General features: G+C 34.0%; 1 protein-coding gene across 1 annotated transcript; it reads left to right on the top strand.

Moving 5' to 3' along the window:
- Positions 1 to 21,185: 21,185 nt before the first annotated feature.
- LOC113506503 lies at positions 21,186 to 23,307 on the top strand. The gene is made up of 3 exons (XM_026889341.1): positions 21,186 to 21,418; positions 22,769 to 22,985; positions 23,067 to 23,307. The coding sequence occupies exons 1-3, from the start codon at positions 21,379 to 21,381 to the stop codon at positions 23,176 to 23,178; spliced, it is 369 nt and encodes a 122-aa protein (XP_026745142.1). The 5' UTR covers positions 21,186 to 21,378; the 3' UTR covers positions 23,179 to 23,307.
- The last annotated feature ends 2,300 nt before the right edge of the window (positions 23,308 to 25,607 follow it).

Raw genomic sequence — 25,607 nt, 5'->3', positions numbered from 1 at the left:
AGTTTGCTTCATAATAGAAACATATACGGTTAACTACGTAATTTGTGGACGGAATTCAGGTATTGATGTGAAAATTTTTGTTGGGAATACGTTTTTTTTTCTTCAAAATTAAGTAGTGATCAGTTTTGATGTATTTTTTTGTCGAGTTTTGTGTTCGATCAGGTTTTTTATAATGTTCATTATATTTCACTTTCGCAAGTCGAAAAAGGCTGAATAAAAAAACTACTCGTCATTTTTTATTTAATATTGCATTCCAACTCTCATGTAGCCATGTGTGTATGTATCATTCAAAAAGACAAATACACAATTTTCTTCAAGAAAATCGTTGAAATTAAACTTCAACACACATAACAAAGCCTCTATTTCTCTACAAAAGTCCCGAAGTCCATTAAAAAACCTAACTTTATAACCTTTACATTTAACAAACCGTATCAAAAGTCAACCCTCCAGTGCTCAAGCAATTAAATCAAAAATACACACGCCAGCGATCGTTTATTAAAATTGACAGGCGGGCCACACCTGCGTCGAAGGGTTAACTCTACAAATTGATTCGTTCGTACACACGTCGTTATTAAAACATTACACGGTTAAATGTGGAGTTAACTTTTGTATTGTTTGGGCGTTTTAGGGTTAATTTTAGTTGTGGACGGTTTTGTTGATGGTTTGATATTTATGGGTTTTGTATGGTGGTATATGGAAAAAAATAAATGGAAGTAGTTTTTAGGTCGAAGTTTCATATAAATAAACAACTACTACGATTACTGGTCAAGTTAATTGATCACAGGTAAAACTACGCTTGATAAGGTCAATCCGAAGATAGGTGATCATCTAGGTCATCAAGAAGTCAAGAAGTTTCTCCGTGCTTCGGAAGGTAATTTAAATTTGAAGTCTCGGCTGTTTTTTACATCTTAGACAGTCTTTACAGGTGTCAAAAGCTAGGAAGTCTGACAGCTGAGTCTAAGGATTTTAATTATTAACCAATGACAAACAAATGTTACGAGTCTGTTGCTTTTCATCTCTTTTACGAACAGGTGTTACTGTTATTAAAACTGTTCCTTCAAACAAGAGGATGAGTTTTTTTTAATAACCTTAATTGTAAATTAAACTGTGAATTGTATAAATTAACTTAATGCCATTAACATTTTACCTCAAGAGTATTATTGTATGTGACTTTTGTAACTTTCAACTTGTAAGGTTTTATTTATTTTTAATACGAATTATTAAGATTGAAAGATGTTAATTTGACTACTTTCGGATGACGAAACGTTTTTGTTAGATGTTGGCGGGTCGACTGATTTTTGGGCGGGATTGATGTTATTTTTGAATAGTGCAGAGAGTTGTTAAAAGTACTGTTGATTAATATCACCTAGGTGTTATAACTTTTGTAAAACAATATTGATTGGAAAAGAAAAGTGTAATTTAAGTACAGTGTGGAGTTTGATTCGATATAACCTGTTATAAACTTTTGTCTATTAAATAAATCACAATAATAAGATTAAAATGTATTTACTTGATAAATAAGAAACAAGCTTGCACACTGTTTTTAAATTAAAGTACCTGAAGAGACAAATCTTAACTCGATTATGTATTTTTTGAGCTCCTAACTCTACCTTCCAGTTCCAGCATCAGCTCAGCTCTGTGACATGGTATAATATTGCATTATCACACAATATTCATAAACCGAAAACATTTAAACTACACCGTGATTTTTTTGTCGTCTTACAAAAGCAGCCCAGTTCATGTATCCAATGACTAGAACACGTTCATGATAAAAAAATAGGTATATATGAGATTTGAAAAAAAAATAAATGCAATTTTTATTCAATATTATGATGCAATTCGTAGTTTTTTAGAAACACAGCTCTGTTGCGAGCGCGGTCCGAGCCTTGTAACAATGGTGAGGCGCGCGGGCGGCGGCGTTTTTATCATTTTTAAGAGTATATTTCAGATTTCTCTTGTTTGATTTTCTTTGTACTTATTATTGATGATAAAAAAAAAATCGCGCCTAGGGGTATTTTACGTCGGATACATGAACTGGTCTGCTTTTGTAAGACGACTAATCACCGTGTATATCAGAAGCCAGGTAGTGACTCAAATCAGATTGCAAGATTCCAGACAAAAAACGTACAAATAAAACGAACTAAAATCTTGTTAAATGTAGACCTCTATTATATCACTTAGATACCGAAACCTCGAATAAAAGGTATACTATATATTTTCGGATTACAAAAGCTCCATTGAATCAGTGATCAAAGACAGTAAGTTGTGGAGATAGCCCGATACAAAGTTTGGTAAAATTGTTATTGTATTGTAAAATATGATAGCACTTATAACGAAAAACAATACAGAAGTTTACTCTATAAATAATGTACGAGAGATTGTGAGGGGTTAAGTGGGGGGTACTACGGAAACTCGATCGGTATTCGAATATGTGAAAAGTGGGTTTAGGTTTTTTTTTATGCTTTTATTATCAATTTCGTATTAGGTAAATAAATGATTGGTTTTGTGTTAAAGGAAAATTTGTACACCTAGAAAAAAGTTTGTAGTCTCTAAATAAATCAATATTCGACAATATATCATTATGTATTCAAGAAGCTTACATAAGATTTTACTGAAGAAAGAATTGCGCACAAATACGTTGAGTTAATGAAGGATAATTTTATTGACTGGTTTATTAATAACTAGCTGTTGCCCGCGACTTCGTCCGCGTGGCTAGAAGATATAAGTTATAATTTATACCTGCCTGCTATCTATCTATCTTCCTTCTGTCTATTTTGTAGGATTCAGTCAGCGTTTGCAATGTAAGCGCAAAAAATGAGTTTTATATATTATAGAACGACCTCACATTAGAAACCTCAAAAATTGTAGCCTATGTGTTATTCTGATGTATAAGCTATATTGTGGTAAAGTTTCATTCAAATCCATTCAGTAGTTTTTACGTGAAAGAGTAACAAACATACATACATCCATACTTACAAACTTTCGCCTTTATAATAGTAGTAGGTTATATTTATAAAATCAATTTACATAGAACACTTACCTAAAACCAGTTCTGTTATCTCAGCCTTGACTCAAACTCATCATCACACGGTAAGATATCGAGTTTTCCTTTCGAGAACCAATAGTAGTAGTGTTATAGTTAACTACAGTTACAACGTTTTCCCCGTCGATTAAGATAAGTTCGAGCACTCGATAATGATGTAAGTTTCCGTGTGTCGTGGCCGACATTTTTTCGTGTATGGTCAGAGAGAAAAGTACGAGATAGCTTTCTTTTTTAGTATTTGTTTTTGAGTTTGTTGAATAGCTATGATTGTTTTTGTAATTGCAGTTATGAACCAAAGGTATGTTAGAAAGCATAATATTACCTTATTGACGTTTGCAATTTCAACTACTTTTTTTTAATTTAAATTCACAATTTTCGGCGTCGCTGCGTAACATTAAAAAATACAATGCTTCTACGACAAAAAATCTAAGACGTTTTATCCAGAAAAACAACTTATGTAAAACCATATTGATAATAACTTTGTATGATGCCTACCTACGCTCAGTTATATTAAACAACATTGTTTGTCTAAAACAAGTTTAATTTTTGTAGCATTCAAAACACAAAAAAAAACCAAACACAGTAATTGACTGACGATCACTGGTTCTGCTGACGCTACAAATACTATTGAAGCGTGTAGATACAGTCAGCATAATACGTGGGATGATAAACGATTGTTTCCAACTATTGTCGTTAGGGGTTGTTTTTATTTTTTGCTTGTTGTCCTGTTATACTCCATGACAAGTTTCAACAATGTGCTATTACTAGTAATCACTGATATTTTAGGTAGAGCTTAACAAAAAAGTAGAAAGTATTAAGTTGTCTTTGACCCTTAAATAAGTTAACCGCTATAGAAAAATCGAACACAGATAAAACTTTGAACTAAAGATCTAAACATGGCATTTCCATTAAAGTGGGACATCAAAAATTTTATTCAAAGAAATTAGATCAAATAAAAATATTGATTGTATGCTTATAATAAACTTCGGGAGGCGGTTTCATAATTATTTATTTATTAAAGGTGGCGCGGTGTCAGTTCATGATTAAGGACTTCGGTTGGGCATGAAACTAGTCTGGCTGGCCAAAAAAAATCCTGAAAATTGTTATCGAATTTTAAAAGCTATGATTGTGATTACTTCCTTCGTTTTCGTCGCATACCGTAGCTACTCGAGTATTTTTCATAGTAACTCAAAATATCCATCATAAGGCCAATGATCTAAAACCATATACAAAAACACAAACAAATAAAGTGTCCTACCATCAACACCGTTCGCCATTACCTATTAATGACATCGACGAAAAAAATCGCATGCGAAATAAATTCTCTTTAAAAAAAATAACGTTGAATCCCACTGATGAGAGTAATATTTCTCCCAACTGATATTAAGTCATGTTTAAGAAGGTTCGTCATTATCCTTAATAGTAATAGATATTTTATTTTGTCGCGTTTCGCTTTGGGGTGTTTACACAATATTTGGGGGAGCGATTATGAAAGCGCTCGATATTTTCACTCGAAATCGTAATTATAAGTAATCAAAATTTAAGTAATATTATTTTAATTAAAAGGTTTTTACACGTATTTCACACGGAGGCTTATATAATTTGCTTTTGCAAGCCAGCAACCTAAAGATAGTCTCTAAAGATTCTTGACACATAATTATGTATTTTAGTATGTAAAATTTCGTATGTAGGTAACATAAAACCTAAGATTATTCAATTCAGATAGAAAGTCAAAGGTAATTTTTGTGTGTAAGTAATAATTGCTTGAAAATAAAAAACACTATAATGCACTTCATTTTGGTTAGGTTTTTGTTCAAGCTTCAAACACTTGTCGAAGAAATATCGCACACTTGAATCAGTAGAGAATATATCGATCGCCTCCAGAATAAGACCCCTGATACATTTGCCGTTCGTTAATAGGTTTTTCCTTCATAAAGGGAATGTTAACCTATTTATTATACAGCTGATATTAAAAACGAGGGGACCAGCGCTGTCATAATACAACAAGATTAAGAACGTACATTCTCATGTCTGTCACATTACAAAATATAAAATACCAATTTTAAATATATTTTTTTTTTCATAATTAATTTATTTTGTGTATTTTTTTTTAAACTTCAGGACAGTACAGTCCATGTTGTCAGTGTCTCTCCATTAAGCCTCTTTTATAAGGCCTATAAAGAACTTGGAAAAGGCTTTAGATGTAATCTAATCTTGTTGAGCGAATCATTCAAATGTGAGAAAATTAAAAGTCTAAGTTACGTGATGTAAAGTAAAAAGTTATCTACGATTTTAATTACAAATTTCGTCGTGAAGGAAAAAAATAAAGCATTTGTTTAACAGTTTTATGATGATGGTCAAAATGCAAAATATTTTCGTTTTGAACGGTCATATCCATGGCATTTTTGAAAGTCACAAAAAAGTTGTTAACGGGCAAAGCCAGAGCATTTTCCTAGTTTAAATAGACGATAGAATGTCTTTGTATCTTAATGCGATTGTCACGGATTGTTTGGCGTTCTCAATAGAGGGTTGAAAGTGCGTTTTTATTAAAATTTTAGAAGAACCTTTTAATGTTAATAAAGTCAAAATACTTTTTGGGAATATTAGATATTGGTAAAAAGGGGATTGTAGCTAAGTGTGTTCGTGTGACCTTATATACATATTTATGATTTTTAGAAATATTAAAATATGTTTTGGTCGTCCAATACTCATAATATAGCTGGAGACTGCATTTTTACTATTTATGAAAGGCAATAAGACTATAAGTTAAGCAAGAAAATATTTTAACATCATTGCATCCAGGTTAGTCTCCATATGGGTTGTCCATATCCAGAAATGTATGCATCTGTAGAGTGATTAGCTGATATTCCAACTCTAATTACTGACAGCTAGGGTTAAATTGGTAGTCATTTCATCTAACAACTAGGCTTAGCATGAGATATTGTATTTGTTCAAAGCCAACCAATAGATTAATACTTTCCAAAAATGCAGTTTCCAAAACCTTTATTTACCGAAGGAAGACAGTATTTTTAAAATATTTAAAATAAATACTTACCCCCTAAAAACTAAAATCCCGATACAAATTACCCACACCATAACCCTGAAACGCCGTCACATTTAAAATTCGCGATACGTGCGGCGGGTACTTGAGGCCGTCACATTCGCACCGTATTTATCACTGGATCAACCGGGATCCGAGTAATGCCTGCCTCCAATAACTCATCCGTTCGCGTCTCAATAAGGGGTCTGTATATCATATCGTAGGAGGAATAAAAGAAAAAAAAAGATATTTTATTTTTAGGTATTTTCCTACGGGTTTTGTTCGATAGACGGTAGATACTTTTTGGTGAGTGTTGTTTGAATATTAAATGTTTGAAATTTACAATATATGTATATATGGTTTTTTTTTAAAGAATCCCGCAGTAAGGAATTTAATCCTCTTGTCCCGGGGGTTTTACAAACATACAAATCACATACACAAAGACACCGGTGTTGGCACTGATATATTTTTAATTTGACAAAGTCGAATTGAATATGGGCACACCTTATTACATCAACGAAAAACTTAATTGTTGAGAAAAAAAAAACAAAAGGATTTACAGCTGAATGTCAATACAATGCAAAAGATACCGCATCCGATAAAAACAAAACCATCTCGCATTTGGAACACATTTTTAAAATGGTGTTTAAAGTTCGACATAAAAAAGATTAGGGCATGGTACAAAAGAAAGATAAACTCGGTGATATTATTACTACCAACTTTCGTGGCACTATTTTGCAAAATATTTTGAGGACATTTTGAATAGCTTTCTCGAAATCAAAAGCAAGAATTTTCATAATGATTTATTTAATAACGTAGGTATTTGTCACGCGTATTTATCGGTATAGTCCAACAAGTTTCGGACCCATACTGAGTCCTTAACCACGAGCTGATGCGGATCGCGAGTCGAAGAATTTTCAGTTGAATAAGGTATTTTTCCTTGTAACATTTTTAATTCCTTTCTCTTTTTGTCTATATGTATCTTACTAATTTATTTTCTCTTGATAAAAATTGTTTATACTGTGTTGCAACTGATGCAAATAAACTTATCACAAGATACATTTATCTCCTTATTCTATCACTTATTTGTATCTGATTGAATATACGTTTTGAAATATGCAAGTATCTCTTGACTTAGACCACACACGGAATTAAGACAGCCATAAAACAATGTCAAGCATGCGAGTGTTAAATTTGTCGCGATCCGTTTGCTCTATCGATCAGGAGAGCTGTCAGTCGCGGATTCAAACAAATATATCGCTATTAAATGCACCACACTTAAGCCAGAGCTGATTTAGATGGAAAACGTCGTGTAAGTTGCAATACATTGCGTAGCCTAACAGCTTTGGAATCAAAAGTGATGTCTCGTTGCTAGCAATGTATAGAGATTTGAACAATATTTTGGCATCGTCTGTATTTGAATTCAAGTGTTACGAGTTGAAGCTGTCAATTGAAGATTTTGTCGATATGTTATAGGGATCACAAGATACGAGTTTGGGAGGTTTTTGAAAAACATTGTAGGAGTTGTTGCGTTGGTATGGTGTTATAAAATCATCGTTGAACAACGATTAGATATCTCTTTACGTTAATTGTTTTATGGTTATTGGTACCGGAAGTCAGCAACGACTTGTTTTAAAATTGCGTAAATATTTTCTGTGCAATACATACCATTAAGAATTGTTTAATAATTAAGACATTTAGAAAAAATCACTTACAGAGCAAATACTCAGCAGAACTAATATAAACCACTCATCATAATGTTAATCAAATAATCAATTGAGAGCAACATTAATTAATCAAAACAAGCTAATAAGTTAATTACCAATGAAAACCACAAATAATAAATTCAACAAAGCTATTAACAATATTACATTTAATTAATTAGGACGCGCGTTTAGACGCGACACGCGTTTAGTAGCTATGTGTCAATTTAAACGCACAAATCCGATTCGCATCCATCACCGATCGCGGCATTAGCATTAGCGCATTAATTAACAATTAGTTGGACGCGCGTCGCCGCGTCAACGCGTCCGCTACACGCGCGGCTTGACGGCTGTGGAGGTGGGGTCGCACTGACAGCGAGAAGCGGTTTTGTTGCAATTGTATACATTAATCATTTATGTGATATTGTTTCAAATTGAATAGTGTGGTGGGTGATTTGTGATTTTATCTAAATCTATACTGACATGGTCTTAGCGAAATAAATATCGTAATTATTTTTCCGTAACTTATTTTTATTTAATAAAGACATGTAGCTAATGTGTAGCCGACGTACGTACAAGTTACATTTAAAAAAATCTAATCGCCGCTAATGTAATTACAGGAATGTAACGCAAAATAGCCTGCCTATACAAATTGTTACTAATTTTAGTCGAAACAAAAACTACGAGTTACATCACACATGGTTCTCTCTAGATCTTGAGAGTTTCATTCCGATCATCTTGTACTTCACCATTATACGACATTACACCATTAATAACTATCTATTGAAGACTCTTTTACCCGCTACCCGCTCGCAGTGTGACCACCGCTCAACTTTGACGTTTGCGACACGTAATGAAGTTTGTGGCGTGAGGTTGTCAACGCAACATGCTGCTGTCAAGTCGGACATCAGAACCGTGTTTAGAACGGTCCAGCATCGTTTGTTATGAAAAATACTTAGAATTCAAATGTTGAAATTTGTAGAAACTAACCTATTTTGTTTTATTTCGTTTGTAAGGATAGGTCTTAGTAAGTTCTAAATTCAAGATGATTTTATTTTGATTTAACTTAAATCAAGATCTTTTAACTTAAGTGATTGGTAATAAAACGGTTTTGGTAGTATTTTGATAGTAACTATCGTGAGAATGATTCATTATTAAATGATGTAACGGTTTACTCACGCGTATTAATCGGGGTAGCCCAACTAGTTTCGGACCCAACCGGAGTCCTTAAGTTTTGTTTTTTTTCTCGCATTAAATGTAAAACATAATACATATAATTATTTACAAACAAACATTTAGAACACAGTTATAAATTTTATAATGACTATCATGAGCCAGATCTTAATTTATTTTATTGTACTGATAGCCGAGTGGTCGAGGTCATTATCCGAACCAACTACACGCAAAGTGTCAAAAGTTCGATCCCCGCGTGGGACAAGCGTCTGTGCGATCCAAGAATGGTTGTCATTCTCACAAAATATTTCTTTACAAAATCGATTGTAACCCAAACATATATAGATACTCTCCCCTAAAACAACGAATACCGTCAATAGATACATATCAAACAAAACACACACACACATGCACACACAAATTCGTTTGCAAATTGGCTCAATCGTCGACAAGCGTTCGGCGAGATAGCACGCAATAAAAAATGTGTTAAGTGCCCTTATTTCACTGAAATTGGGTATAGATTTTATTTAATCATAGATAAGAAGTCGTTCCATTTTTATTCAGATTGACATGATAAAGGAAATTGTTTTTTGTATGAGCAATTTGTCGATGCACAAGTTTTTATCTGGTATTTTATGTGTTTCGAGTTTTTGGTAAATGTTTATAATATTTACTGAAATAAAATAGTCTAATAGAGGCGCCACTGCTCAGCCCTGGTTTAAGCATAGATCACCATGCTATATCACTGTGCTAGCGATTTCACAGATTCCAATGTTCCTCACGGTGTCTCCTTCGCCGTTTATCAATGGTGACATTACCCGTTTTCGGATCGAACCTGCACCATGCGCATACGAACCCATACGAAGAACCTCGGTATGAACATTACAAAAATGACCAAAGCAATTTTCTGGTTCTTAATTATTTAAGTCTCCAAAGAACAGAAAGAGATATAATATATAATCTGTGGCCATCTGAAAGACAGCGAATAGCGTTCTTTTTCTACGCTTTGAGAATGGGATTCTTAAAAAGTGATGGTTTCATCCAATATATTAAAATGTTAGCAATCGATTTAAAACATAAAACTTTACAATCCGTAATACGCGAACCCTTAACTTCTCAATAAAAATGCTATAAGTTTGGGGTTGCCAGCAGTGTAATTTTTAATACATGCAACATTTAATAATAATCTGTGGTGCGTGAGAGGGTGTATTGGTGGTTGAATATTGAAAACTGATGTTCGATATTTAAACTGTTTTGGGAGGGAGAAGACGTTTTCCAATTTCGAAATTGTTTTGTTCTTTTTATTCATCGAGTTGGGTGATTTAGAATTAGGTATTATAATATTTTTATAAGTACTTATTTTTATATCTGTGGTTACATAAATAACTTTGTTGTCCTAAAAAACACTTTGCGGGTTTTCATAATTTTAGTTTTCGACAAATCTGACACTATTCTGTGTACTTCAATCCTGTTTACTTAAATTATAATGGCGACAAAACTAAGAGAAATGACTGAATAAAATTACCAAGAACAACTAGAATAGAAAAAATCTAGTTCAAAAGTACTGGATCTTTTTTTTCTTCTATTTAAATGGCGTCTATTACCCTTCAAGTGTAGTTACCGTTAACACTCAGTATTGTTTCCAACATAGATTTATACGCGATATAATTTTTCAATTTTCGAACGCAATGTCTCGTTGTGAGAGGCGAGTATGCAAAACGGTTGTTTATTGCGTTACTCGCAGTATGGTTAGTGTGTTCGATACTATTATGTATAAATATAAATCATTAATGTCGTATTTTATTATTTAAAAAAAATTACGCATTCTGAATTTTGTTATGATTAATCAAGAGAAAATGTTTTTTTTTTATTGATTTTATTTTTATTTAAGTAACAAGTTGTTATATGCACTGCACATAATGCAAGCATAAATTACTTGTTTATATTTTGTGATAGAAAAGAGATACAAATCAATGAAAAAAATAGCTTCACATGCAAATATATTATGTAAGAGTTTTTATAACACACTTTTCCGATTAGAGTATTCACTGCTAGGGATCCAAATAAATTAATAGAATTTATTTTATACTATCTAATACAGAGACATTAACCGAAATAATTATTCAGAGAAGCACGGAGGAAACATCATATCACTGAAGGAATCAAACGCCGGAAGCGGAAACGAACGTATTTTTCGAATTTGAATTCCGAACTCCGACTACTTCCGAGACGGAAACTTGGAGATTTTACGTACGAGATGAAACTTTAAACGGAACGATGGATTTGTATTTACTTTAGAAATATAACTGCGTTTTAAAATTTAACGAATTTCAGGACAGACAATAATTCTGGACACAGAGAATGCCATCCGGTTGGCCATGTTTGTATTATTGATTATAAAAACGGTGAAACGGGTAAATAAAGGCATTTTAGGCGTGGAGAAACACAGTTTTTACAGAGAATTAGACGTTTTTCGAGACAAAATAAAAAAAGCAGGCTAGACCAACTGATCGTGATATGTCCGGGTTAGATCCCCGCGTAGGAGAAGCATTTGTTTGCACTTCCAGTTAAGCAGTAAAGCAGACATGACCATCATCAGCTGTAATGAACCCACAGTTGGGCAAAGACCTCTGTTTCTGCCACTCTACTCTATTTCTTGCCCTGCGCATTTATCCTATACCTGCTATTTCTTTCATGATTCCTGCCAATCTTATTCCCGGCTAACCAGGATTTTGCCGTGTAGGTTTTGGCCACCATACAACCAGCCATAACCGCGGGTAAAACCTGGTATTATTAAATGTTTTTTCAGTATAACGTATTAAAATATTTGTATATATTTTCTCAGTAATATATGTAACGTACGGAGCAATATGGCGGCATGTCTCCGTTGCTATCATACGTGACATTGATTCGCTTCTTTAAAACGGTATATGCTAGAGGGAGGCAAGAAAATGGCGAAGTAACGAAACTATCAGGGAAAAATGTTGTACCATTACATTGCCTAGTGATTTGTTGATCTGTGGATGGGTGACCATCGTTGTAATAAGGAGTCCCTGCGTGTTTCGGAAGTCTTGTTAAATTGTAGGTCCTGATTATTGTTTATACAACTTTCGGGAGGTGTAATTAGAAGCTAGAAAGTCTAATAACCTGGTGTGTGTAACTAGGTTGAGCAGTTCATATAGAAAAAACACTATTACTTAGCTACATCCGGCTACCCCAGTTATACCCCAACATAGTTGGGAAAAGACTAGGCTGATGACGATGTTTTTCACTTTACGTGTCTATTGAGACATTTATAACTGTATAGGTACTTGCATAAAATCGCTATAGTAAAAAGTACTGAGGCAAATTTGAAAACGATTCGAAGTGTATCCATTATATTACAACAAAGAAAACTTCCATATTTTTCATAAAAATCGTCCTAAAATTCTTGCTTCCATACCACATACCTCCTACCGCCCTAATGCAGATAAATGTAGTTCAGAAGAGGGATTTTTGATAGCCCCGCGAGGGACGAAAACTATTTATATTGAATTTGTTATGTTAACATATTTATTATTTCGCGTTTGCCAAACGATTTCCTACATACGTCACTGTTTCTTTTGTCATTTGTTTTCAAGAAAGGTAAGACCGCTGTCAAGACGGCGGCCATGTTTGAATTCGAGTTGAATTTGGAATACTTATGATGGCTGGTTTACGATGTTTGAATTTAGATCGTTCTGGATAAAACGGTTTTTTTTGTGGAAGGATTGTGTTAATGGTTTTTTTGAGATTATTTGTCGGTTTGGTTGCCATGGTTACAGAACAGTGTTTGTTGAATATGGAGAGTGCAAGGTTTGCACTAATTCTTAATACTATACCATGGACCATTAACGAGAAATAGAAATCCTACAGTGACGAAAATTCAAAAGATTACCAATGCAATGGCATAGCTTGTGAATATTTGAATATTGACAAATTCCATCAAAATACCTAACTTAAGGAAAACATACAAATCCTACTGGTAATGTATGTAATATAACACAATTCAATCCCGCAATATTTGATAAGAACAACAAAAACACAGCCAATTCAATCTCACTTAAGGCCAAGTAATACCGTAAAGGGAAAATTCCATCCGTATGGTAAAACGCCTGAAGCACACGACACGATCATATTCACCAAATTGAGATAGCACAAATTACATTTGATTTTATTTTACAATTTCTTTTCGATAGCTTCGCCTTAATAGTGACTTATGTGACGGTGAAATGATTTTGTGTTCTAAGAGTTTGTGTTAAGGTTATTATTGGAGTGTGTGTGTGCTATCGCGATTTTCTTCGCGTATTGGAAACATACGAATAAAAAACCCTCGTTAGGAAAAAAAACTGCCGATCTTATTAATATCAAATGCTTTTTCCTATCTTCCATAGTATTAAAAAAAACAGTGTGTTTATTCATATAAGACTTTCAAATAGGGGTAAATATTTTTAAGCAACTTGTTTTAATTGGAACAACTATATTAAACCAATACGAACTACTGAACCCATAGCTTATTAGCATTTGTATACCATATTTTTTCCTATCAAATTGTCTATCACAGACATCAGCAGAAAATACACAAATATTTTGACAAAATCACCGGTCCAATCAGCCTCAACCAAAAAAGTGACTGCACGGATAGCCGAGTGGTTGAGGTCACCATGCAAAAACCTTATATATCTTTATATAACTTTTTTATTTCTCACTTTCTTAGCTTGTCTCTTTAATTGGGTTTGAAGATTGGCAGGCGTCGGAGTTTTTAGAAACTCGAAACTAGTATTACGTAAAAATAAAATTAAGATATTTCGTTTTATAATTAACTTTATTGTATAAGGGCGATTTGAAAACAATTGAGAGAAATACTAGGTTTTTTTCTTAAATGTGACAGTATTACGAATGAATGGAACCCTCTTTATATTTTGACTGCACGGTTGAGTTTACCAACCAAAATCACTGCGCCCATCGTGTCACTGATTCGATCCCCGCGTAGGACAAGTATTTGTGTGATCCACAAATATGTACTTGATCTGAGTCTGGGTGTCATTGTGCATGTGATTTGTATGTTTGTAAAATCCCCCACGACACAAGGATTAAATTCCTTAGGGCGGGAGTCGTTAAAAAAAAAGAACGAAAAGAAGAAAGAACAAAGAAATGTGTTTTTTTAACCTTTAACATTTTAACAGGCCTGCCCATAATACCGCTCCGTATATCCCCTCGCGACTAATGTTCAATACTTGATGTACACCAAATGTGATCTTTTGGCAGCAGGGGTGTGCGTTATTGATGTCTTTCTTGAGATATACATGTCTGATACGACTGTAATAGCCCTGATTTAGCCACCCCTTGATATGCAGATGTTTGCCACTAAGTGATTCGCGGTTTCTGTGCGTTTGCATGTTTTTTTTTGTGACGGGGAAACTGATGTTTTTTGTAATTTTAGAGAAATGTTAAAAAATTGTCTTATGATGTTTTTAAGTGTAGTCATTATGGTGGTACTGAGGCTAATATAAAACTAGATTTTTGTTTTAAAATTCAAGTTTGGTGATAGTAATTTGATGCGTATTTTTGACATTGCTAATAGAATTATGATAGGAGCTCGCAACACATAAAAAAAAACTGGCTGCTTGCTTGTTGTATTTGTCTTTTTATATGAAACAATTAATTATAATCTGCCTAAGAATTATTCAGTTTATGCTTCAGCCGTCTGCATCTATAGGTATATCAAGTCATTCCTGTACGTTAAAATATAGTCTGGATAATATCAGTATTAGCGTTAAAACCGCAATTTTAGACTTAGGCTGTACATAGTTAATGTCACTGATTTCAATTCAATAGTTCACATTTAAGTTAATACTATATTACATACCGAAATGAGTTTTGATTAATTACTCAAATACCCTAAAAATCTCAAAATAATTTTCTGAAAACCAACATTTTTATACCGCCAAAAAAAACCTTGAAACGCAATCGTACAATATCTTCAAAATACTCCCTTATCCCACATTGTCCAAAACTTTCTATTCCGTACACGTCTCACTGAGATTCGTCATCCGCCGCCTCTATACCTCTATAACTCTGTGGATGTCTCTATCCTTCAAACTGGCTCGTATTCGTCACTTTTATACCTTTATATTTACCTAGGCACGCGTAAAAGCCGATAGACAGACCAATGTATTTATAGACGCGATGAAAAAAGTTGTACTGTTTGAATAGTTTTTATTTACTTTTGTTTTTAAGAATTAATATGATTTTTTTATAGTAACTATCGTGAGACTGTTTCATTGTAATAGTTTCGTGAGTAAACCGTTGTATCATTTAATCATTTATATGAAACATTGCCTTTTAGTAAACGAAGTCTTTATTAATATCTGAAATAAGCACCTTAACGGCATCTCAAGTAGGGAGTAAAAACTTCAATGTTGTGTTTTCTTCAAATCCTTTAAAATCAATGCAGGATATCTAAAGTCTTTCAAATCTCTCAAGTATTACTTAAAATTAGTCGTTTGGAACTTTAATTGTTCCATATTTCAGACCTATACCTTTGTATACATACCGATAAACTTTTTAAGTAAAATAGGAGTCCAGACCATCCGTATCCATAGTACCGATACTTTTACAAACCAAAATCTCTTATTTCTCGAAATTTTCCCACATCATTTTTGGCCTTGCCCTCTCTATCCGTTCCTAAGCCATCCAACAATAACATCTCAGGGCATCACGTATAAGACATTTGCGAGGCGAGGGCGCGGCATGGAGCTATGTCGTATTGTGGACAGTCGTGACAGAGTTTTACGAGATCTAGCCCTGGACACCGATGTCTAATGAACATTTTTTTACGACTCTGTCAATGTCCAAAGAGTGTTGCTGATTATCAAGGTAATGAGGTATTTGGGAAACGCCTGGAAGTAAGGAAAATATGCGAGGTCAATCAAAGGGAATATGGAATGTTAGACCAAATGGCGGCAGCTTATTTTTTTTTAATCCGGTCATTGTAAATGTGGTCAGATACTCAGTCGCTCGTTGTAAAACACTGCTATGCTACTAGATGATGATGATTTTTCATTACATATTATATTACGTTAAAGAAATAAGAAAATTAAACAAATTTATGCGTGTAAGGGCAAGAGCATACGAGCGAGCACCTACTTATTTAGACTACATGAAAGTACGAAATTTAAAATAATCATTATTTCCCCTAGTCAAGCTTCACTATCATGTGTACAAATCCTTAAGTCAAAAAATTTAAGTTTCAACCAAACAATACCTAACCAACTATCAAATCTGTAACGAAATACTTATTGAATCCCCCTTACCCCTTAAGTCCTACGAGTTAACCAAAAATATCATGTCAAACCCTAACATCTTTATTTGGCATCGACAGAAGACCCAATAAAACAAGAATGGACAATTTGTGAGCAATACCCTACCTTAACGGAAGTAGGGTGCCCAAGTTATGGGCCACATAAAGCCAGGACCCCCCCTGTATGCGACAACTGGATTGACCACACTTTACGGCCGGAAAATAGGGATAGTAAAATTTTTATCTCGCCCTTTACTTACGGCAAATTTGGTCATGCTAAATGATTGGTAAAATTAAGCATATACTTTTTTTATGAATTATTCAATAATGTTACGAGGAAGTGACTTGATTTATAGGACAATATGTGAAAGGTAATTCAAAAGAGGTTCTATAGATAGAAAATAATAGACGAAAGGAAAAAGCTTCCATACTACTTTTAATAAAAGTTAGGTAAGTGCTCGTACTTATTCAAAGGTTTTATTAAAACTATGATAGCAAACGGTAAAGTGTGTTTTGCTAACAGTAAAACAAAAGGCAATAATTATGTAAATTGTGAGCTCCTTGTCTTTTTACAAAACTTATTCGTCATTTTTCTATTTACACTTCATTTTAAAAATTCAGTCCTTTTGCCTACATTGAACAAAAGCTGTTGATTTATTTTTAAAGTCTCAGAATGAGTACTGTCAACAAATGTAGAGTCACTCTCGCAACTCCTTACAAAATATAGAAAGATCATAATATTTTTACGCAGCCTTTTAAGATACAATAGTAAAATATATTCCTTCAGGATAAACAAAGATATAATTGAAGGTAGTGCTTCGTCCCATAACAGTGAGGTGTGGACTATAAAAGTACCACAAATGCGGAGCATCGGATTGACAGCCTCGTAAAGAGACGGAATGCAACACAAGGTGTGACGTTTAAGTATCTCTTCGGTAATCTGTGTTCCTGGTACTTTGTGAATGGATATTCAAGGTTTTTATTCCAAAAAGGGTGAACAACGAAAGGAGAGATGGTTTGCTTCCTGATTGGAGTCATTTGATTGGTCTATTTTATGGTTTGTAGATGTTCCTTAATGGTCTGATCTCCTGGTACTTTTTAAATATTCTCTACCCAGAGATAGGTTTTGCTTTCTGGCCAATTCATCGTCTTAAGTTTACAACTGCTACTTACTAAAATATTTACAATCTACATATTATATACAATTAAAATAAGTACTAAAACAATAATGCATCATAAAATTCATTGGCGTCGCTGCAGGCTGGGAGTGTGCCCAAAAGGCTGGCAGTATAGCTACGTTGAATGGCAATAGTAATCCTCTGAGCGAGTTAAAAGTTTTTGTTGATATTTTTTCAGTAATCTGTACCCCTGGTACATTGTGGATGGATTTTTAAGTTTTTATTTACATGCTTTAAGAAAGTGACAGAAACGTGTAGATAAAGTTTTTTTTAATAAATATTCCCTCAAATCGACATCATCATCAATCACCTCTATTTACTATAATTTTAATTGATTTTGATTATAATCCTATAAGTCCAAGTTGAAATCTAAGTATGAATATTATCGAATTATTTAATTGAACTAATTCAGTATTCAAATGAGCCAGCAAAGATTCACTAAAATATTTCGAAACCCCGAACTTTATTGAATGCATAACAGGCCAATGTCCACTTCCAAGTTAGCAGTCATCCCGTCTAGTCACCGCCCTCTTAAAATCCACCCTAAAAGTACTAAGCTGTGACTACCCACTTATCTCGTAAAATATCTATAAAAACCTATGAAACAGAATCGTCAGACGAAAGGCATTAAATAAGGGAACTAAACGCAGTCTCAATATGTTTCACAGCCGTCGTAAAAATCCACGATCCCCTGTGATTTGGTGATTTTAAGGGCATTAGTTTTAGGTGGTAAATCTTTTGGCATTTCATTAACGTATCTGAATAAATTACTGCTGTTCCACACAGTTCCAAACCTTGTAGGGAACTAGATATGACTGTACCATTATACTCAAGACATGTCCAATGTCGAATTTGAGTAACGTTTTTAATAAAAAACTAGTAAATCTATAATATATTTTTTTGTAGAGTAAGGAATCATTGTATCTAGAATGGTCTAGAACTTTTTTATGTACCTAAATGCTATTAAAGACCCTGTAAAGTCTCGTCTTATCGGCGAAACAAATTAAGATGCAGGATTTTTTTTTATTTTGTTTTTACAAACTAGCTAACAATTGATATTTCTAAATCCAATAGTCCTAGCACTTAACTTTACAATAAACCAACATTTTAATGAAAACTCTTGCGGTTTCCTTTTATCTATTCCAATCACCGAATTCTAACAAGATCCATTTTATTCGCTTCCTTAATCAAATTTTAAAATACCTTTTTTTCCAAGTAATTTTGTCGGAGCTATTTAGTCAACCCCCCAATAGTAAAAAGTCACGTCGCCGGCCAATTTAACACCCAATTTGTGTCCGCGATGTTCCTTCGACGAGGAAAGGGTTAAAAATACCCTTCGGAGACAATAAGTAGCTAATGATGAATTTGTTAGATTTTAAAAGTAGAGGAATTTGAATTACCTAAAATGTCTATTGTAAGTATGTCTACCTGGATAACTACCCTTTGTTATTGACAGGAATGAAATAGTGTTGTTTCCAGTTCTGGAAAGAGAGATCAATATAATCTTATATTGAATGGGAGTGTGTGAAAATTTTCCTAATAAACTTAAACGAGACTTTCAACGCCTTAAATAAATATTTGAGCAATAGGTTCTGGTGAAGTGTTTGTTGCAGAATTTATCTTTTATTACCAAGAATTTCCATATTAAGATGATATGCTTTTTTGAGCTCTCAAAATGCTACTCTTTAAGTGATTAATTCAAACAAAAAAAAGTAGATTTCAAAAAAAAAATCTTTGGTAAATGACATTAAAGCAGTGGGCTTTGATGACATTTAGCAAAGAAAAATTTTACGCCTGTTATTCTATAGCCTCATAGTAACGCCATTAAAAACTAAGTAATTTAACACAGGTCTGAATCTAAACAACGTAATTCCAACATAGTTTGAGACCAAGAGACGTTCTCAATTATCTTCAAACAGTTTCAAATTCCCATATCTAAACTTCGAGTAGAAACTGACCATAGAAGTCTGACAATGGCGTTAAGGCGAAGTTTCTCGCGTCTACGCGTCATAATCTTGTCCAGCGGAACCACGGTCCAGCTACTTGAGAACTTGCCCTTAAGTTGTACCGTCAAAGTTTGTCACACACGCTAAGTTTAGGATAATAGGAGGTGCGGACAATAGGAGATTTATTGGGAATTATACATCATGTTATGTAGGGATCTTGCCTACCTTGAATTTAATAGAAGACAGTACCAGTGATCAATATTATATAAGCACCGGAATCAATTTAAAACAGTCAGAAAGTCAAATATTCGGAAAGTTCTGTGTGAGTTTTAAAAGTCGCTACTAATTAACCCGACAAAGCCCTAAGATAAATTTAATATGTCTGAGAATACTCAAATCAAAATATTATCTGATGTAGTCGTTTGATGCTTTCAAAACTGGGTGATAGGCCCCTATGCACTGCTTTCCAAGTGGTATTGTTTGAAAATATCCTATGACGTTCAGAAATAACGACTCTTACTGTCAGCGAAAGAATTTTCAAACTCCGTTGCGTAGAACCAGCGTCAACAACATGACTATTCACAATCCTACCTCTTTATCACACTAGCATAGACTAATTTGAAAAACCCACACAACCAACAATTAAAGTAAATAAATAAAATAACAAGGTAACACAATGAGTTATTAATTAGCTAATTATATGCAAATAATCCTTGATTTAACGTAATTACCCGTTAATATTGATCTTTGCACTCCAAGGTTAAAATGCGGGCAGACCACTCATAATTTAATTGCAACTCATTGTAACTAAATAGTCCTGATAAACTGTGATTCCCTTAGACCTTGAGAATCTCGTCGGCTCCATCGTTCTAAAAAAAGACATGTTAAAGTGATAAAAAAATATCCTATTTGCAGAATAAATAATTTTATTTCATTTCATTTCTCTTCCGTTGAAGTTCTTGCAAAAATTTGTTTAAACAGATCCTAAATCACATTTGAATACCGCATGGAAAACAATATCTTAAACTAAAGATATATAAAAATACGAGTATCTTATTAGTTGCATCCATTTTAATTTTCCAGAATATGTTATGGTGAGCCACGTCAGAGGCGGACGGTTTAATCACTGACATAAAATTGTACGTAAAGAAAAAAACTTGCCTCTCGTCAACTAAAGTTCTCGGCGTGTTAGGTTATATACCTTACATCTTTTCAAATGGTCCTTTAGGGTCTATGTAGATGTTGCTAATCTAAATTCTGTCTAATTGACCGACTGACAATATACCCTCGTATCTTTATGAACTGATAATAATCGATGTTTCTATGTAATGACACAGTGATCATTAAATGCAAACAAATTTAACTAGTTTAATCAAAAACTTTACTCGAAAAATTACTTTGTGTTCGATTCTATCTAAAACAAAAGATTTAAATGATTAAAAACAAATGTTGCATTAAAAAATAATACTTATGCCTAAACATCTAGAATTTACAATCCGGTAATATTTCCCGATAAAATCGGAACATAATAATATAGTTGCTCTTAATGACATTAGAATATCTAGGGCTTAATAAAGTCCCAGGCAAAATAAAGCGCAAAATATTTACGCAATGTTTCAAAATTTTCGTCATATTCATATTGCGTCGTTAAAAGACAAAAGGTAACCTTGTACTATTAAAATCGAAGCCAATCATTATCTTTTATCGAGCTGTCAATTTATGAATTACTCATTCCCGGGAAAGATTGAAAACACTTTCAATTTCAGTATTTCTTTACAACACGGAACGATTAGACGTGTCTCTACAAAAAAACTTCCGCCACTTCAAAATCAGTGCTTTCAAGAAGAATTAATTTCATGTCCTTTTAAAAAGTACAAATAAATTCAAAGAGAGTCGAGATATCAGCAACACAAAAAAAACAGTGAAATTAAATGGTGACTAATTTAGAAGTTAAAATAAAGAAAAGGCTGCACAATGAAATCGGATATCGGTTTAGGAAGAAAACAACAGGAACGTAAGTTATTATTTTTCATATGTTCATTTTCATTGAATTAAGATTTTACATTTACTGCTACTGGCTTACTGGCTTAAAGCTGTGGATTTCAACAACCGGGGAAGAAAGATGATGTTTCTAACAAGTAACAACTCTTTAGTAGCAAAAATTCATTTTGTTTCGATAAATTAGTAAAACTTGTCATGTCCGTATATTAATTACTATCTGTTGCCCGCGATTTCGTTCCCGTGGGTAGAAGATATAAGTTATGATTTATACCTGCCCTTTTTTTTCACATTTTCCTATCTTCGCTCCTATTAGTCGCAGCGTGATGGTTTAGAGCCTAAAGCCTTCCTCGATGAAAAGTCTATTCAACACAAAAATAATTTTTCAATTTGGACCAGTAGTTCCTGAGATTAGCGCGTTCAAACAAACAAACTCTTCAGCTTTATATATTAGTATAGATATAGATTATTCTGTAACAAAAATTTCTCACAGAAATAATTTAATCCCCATGTCACAGTCACAAAGACACTCAGACGCATTTCAAGCATTTGTGGATCGCACAAACGCTTGTCATTCGCGGAGATCGAACATGCGACATGCCATGCATTGTGGGTTTATCCGTTAGTGAAATGCACTGTAAATGGAATGTTGTCTAGTGATTTTGATTTTAAATAATGCCTTTATTCCTGACTCCGTATATCACGGTTTATAAGACTATACATGGTAAGAGAAGGACAGACAGTACTAATTTTCACTAGGTACACTTAAAGTACTCATGGAATTTTGTCCAGATAAGCAACGAAAAAGTATACAATTTCTGTTTCTTCAATCCGGAATTCCCCGCAAAACAACGCCACAAAAGTCTGCCCAAATAAGGAAAGCCCCGACAAATTGTGTCATTATTTATTATTGTATTATCAAATGAGTTATCACAAGGTTTTGATAAAGAACTTGTTATCAAAGCGGTCACTTACACTCGTTTATGGAGCTTGATTGTCACAAAACGGTTTACTCACGCGTATTTATCGGGATCGCCCGACTAGTTTTGGATCGAAAGATTAAAAATCCGTCGAGTGCGTGTCGGATTCGCAACGATGAGGGTCCGATATTGTTTAAAGAAAAACTTAAAAGGCGGATACACAACTGTGCTTCAGAAACAGGATCCCACACCTACCTACCCAAATATCTACTTTTGGGTAAAGAACCCTAAAATTAACTATAATAAATCATTTACTAAAATTATCTTCGAAGTTCGGATTTCGATTTATTAAGGACAGGGAGGGAAATTTTGAACTCTTAATATATGACCGATAATCCAGTAAACAAATCAGTTTTATCAAATTTTTCAAAAAAAAATATTTTCAGATTTACAACCAGCTGCAAGAGTTTATAGCGAGGCATCGAATCTGCTGCCACCCCTCGAGCCGCCGCCACCGACAAGCCCGTTTGAAACCATCGTCACTGCAATGGGCCATGAGGAACATGCGCGTCCAAAGAGATTTATAAGGAACCTTCGAGAAAAACCAACAAATTCCAAAAATACATCGATTTTAAGAAAAGCCTGTACGTTCCATACGAATAGGTGAATGAAAAATAACATTTGTAAAAGGAAAATGTTCTAACTGTTGATTAAGCTAAGTTTTAATTTTTGTTGTTTTCGCAGTAACAGAAATTCGTCCTGTTATTATGTGAAAATTTCAACTGGGCGACGAATGACCAGCGGAGTCTTAAGGATAGGGCTCAGTTTTTACGCATTGAATACGGAACGACAATAGTAAAACAAAGTTTATATCGAGCAATGTATTTCGCACAAGAAATTGTAAACGGTATAGAGAAATATTTTTCTAAAACTCTGACTGTGATAATTGATTTAATTATTGATTAAAAATATTGAAAGCTAGTAATGTTCAATTTGTTTCATTTTTATAATCTTGCAATATATAAATATAATTGTACATATTTTATTAATAAGATTCCCGTTCTTATTGGCTAAAACCTTGTGTCGGGTATATCACAAACATTCAAGTCACAAACACAGAAACACCCAGACATAGGACAAGTATTCGTGGATCGCTTGTCCTGGGGATCGAGCTCAGGACAAGTGACCAGTGACCCCCCACTCCTCAAACACTCGGCTATCCGCACCGTCAATATAGGTATAACTTGTGTTTTGTGAATCATCATCATCTTCATCAGTTCATATTCGTCCACTGCTGGACGTAGGCCTCCCCAATTGTCCGCCATCGAGATCTATCGTCGTCTGCTCGCATCCAGCTCCTGCCAGCCATCTTGCGCAGATCACCACTCCACCGTGCCTGAGGACGTCCTATACTACGTTTACTGAGTGTTGTTTGTAAAATTGAACATTATTATTTTATTATTATTATAATCTCTTGAGAGCAATTTAATACTCCAATGCTTCTTTGACTGCTGAACGAATGCTTGTTCGTTCTGTATATGGTAAGAGCGCAATATAGTTTCGTATGACATTTTAAATTGACTGGTATGAGACTTCTTTTGAGGTAAAATTTGAAGAAAGGTGTACCTAAAACCTGCACGAGAAAGGGGAGGCCTATGCCCGGCAGTGGGAGGATAAAGGCTATGGATGATGACGATACCTGCACGTACTATGTACCTAGACATAAATATATGGACCTTGCCCCTTTTAGTAAAGATTTACCCTTTTGCGCACAATTTTTTTCTCTAATTATAACAGCGACCGTATATCAAGGACTTAAGGTTCATTATCGCACTATTTATTGTCGTGACTTCCACTTGGTAGTTCAAATAGATATTACTATTTACCTACCACCGCAACTGATAAATTTGTGGTTATTTTGTATTGTCTATAATAGTCACTAGCTCAATAACGTAAATAACACGACAGTGATTGAATATTAAATTGTAAAATTACTTCTGACATATTGGCAGGAATTATGCACAAACTAATGATAATAATCAACAATTTTGCCATAATTTCATCTAGCCTCAAACTATGCAAAGGATGAATCCAAACCCACTGATAAACTGGTTTGGGGATATATCGGACTACAATGGTCAATAAAAAGCACTCATATTACAGGACAATTAAGCAATTCAATGGTCGCTGAATTTGATAAAATGTGTAATCGGGGATGCGTCCAACATTCAATGCAAGTTTTGACGAGGAAAATGTCAGAAGATTCTTGCAGTTATAGAACTCAAAGATCCTTTACTTAAAATCACCTTTAATAAGAGTATAATAAATGAAAACCCTGTTTCAAATAATGATGCCCTAATTTTGGCATAAAATTTACGCACTCCGTCAAGCCTGAGACCGAACCCATCTTTTAATCATCATTAACACTGTCCATAGGTTAGTCTATATTATACCAAATGACCAATATATCTCAAGGTGTCTTTTAATTTCCAGTTACTCATTAAAACAAGGTTCCTTAATTTTAAAATAATTAGATGATCCATTGGAACGGCAACACCCATACGGATGTACTCTGGAAGGCTGTTTAATCAACCAAGGATTCTTAGGATGGGCGTACATGCTCTAATTATAAGAAAATGGAGTTAACCCATTTAGAGCAAGGTGAAATATTGGTCACAGTTTTGGTCATCAATGATGATTGTACTAAAACGTTACCTGGTACTTAAAGTGGATAAATGAAGGTTATATAGGCAACAACAGTATGGAAAGTTTAAGAAAGGTCTAGAAATTACAATCGGAGGAGTCGTTTTCATTCCTCTTACCATAATGTTTTAAAGAAATTCTTTTGCTTGTGTTAAAGAGGGACAGGACACTATACGGCGTATTGTTGCCCCTCCCTTCCACAAAACTGGAAATAATATGGTGTTAAGGGGTGTTGTTTGTCCAGCAGGTGCACCAGATAGTGTGCCTGCATGTGACGGGCACGGGCACCCCAATCAATAATTACTGTGTAATAAGAACATTATTTCGAAATATAAAGGATGATAACATTATTTTTGTCCTCATCATCTTTTGTTTTCCAATGTCCGTCTTGTAGTTTATTGTATTATAATAGATACTTATTTTTTAATTTGTCCCTCAAACATAGTTTGACCAGATTACAGTGAACGAAACATACGCGTTGCGTCACAAGCCCCCGCTCCTAAACTTTAAAGCAGTTAATCTTTTTTAATTTTAGTTTTTTCTGAAACAGGAAATATACGTGTCTAATACTTTTCAATTATC

Source organism: Trichoplusia ni (genome assembly GCF_003590095.1).
Source record: "Trichoplusia ni isolate ovarian cell line Hi5 chromosome 18 unlocalized genomic scaffold, tn1 tig00000961_group17, whole genome shotgun sequence".
Taxonomy (NCBI): Eukaryota; Metazoa; Arthropoda; class Insecta; order Lepidoptera; family Noctuidae; genus Trichoplusia; species Trichoplusia ni.
Note: the sequence above shows the minus strand (reverse complement) of the source record. Positions and strands in the feature narration are given on the sequence as shown.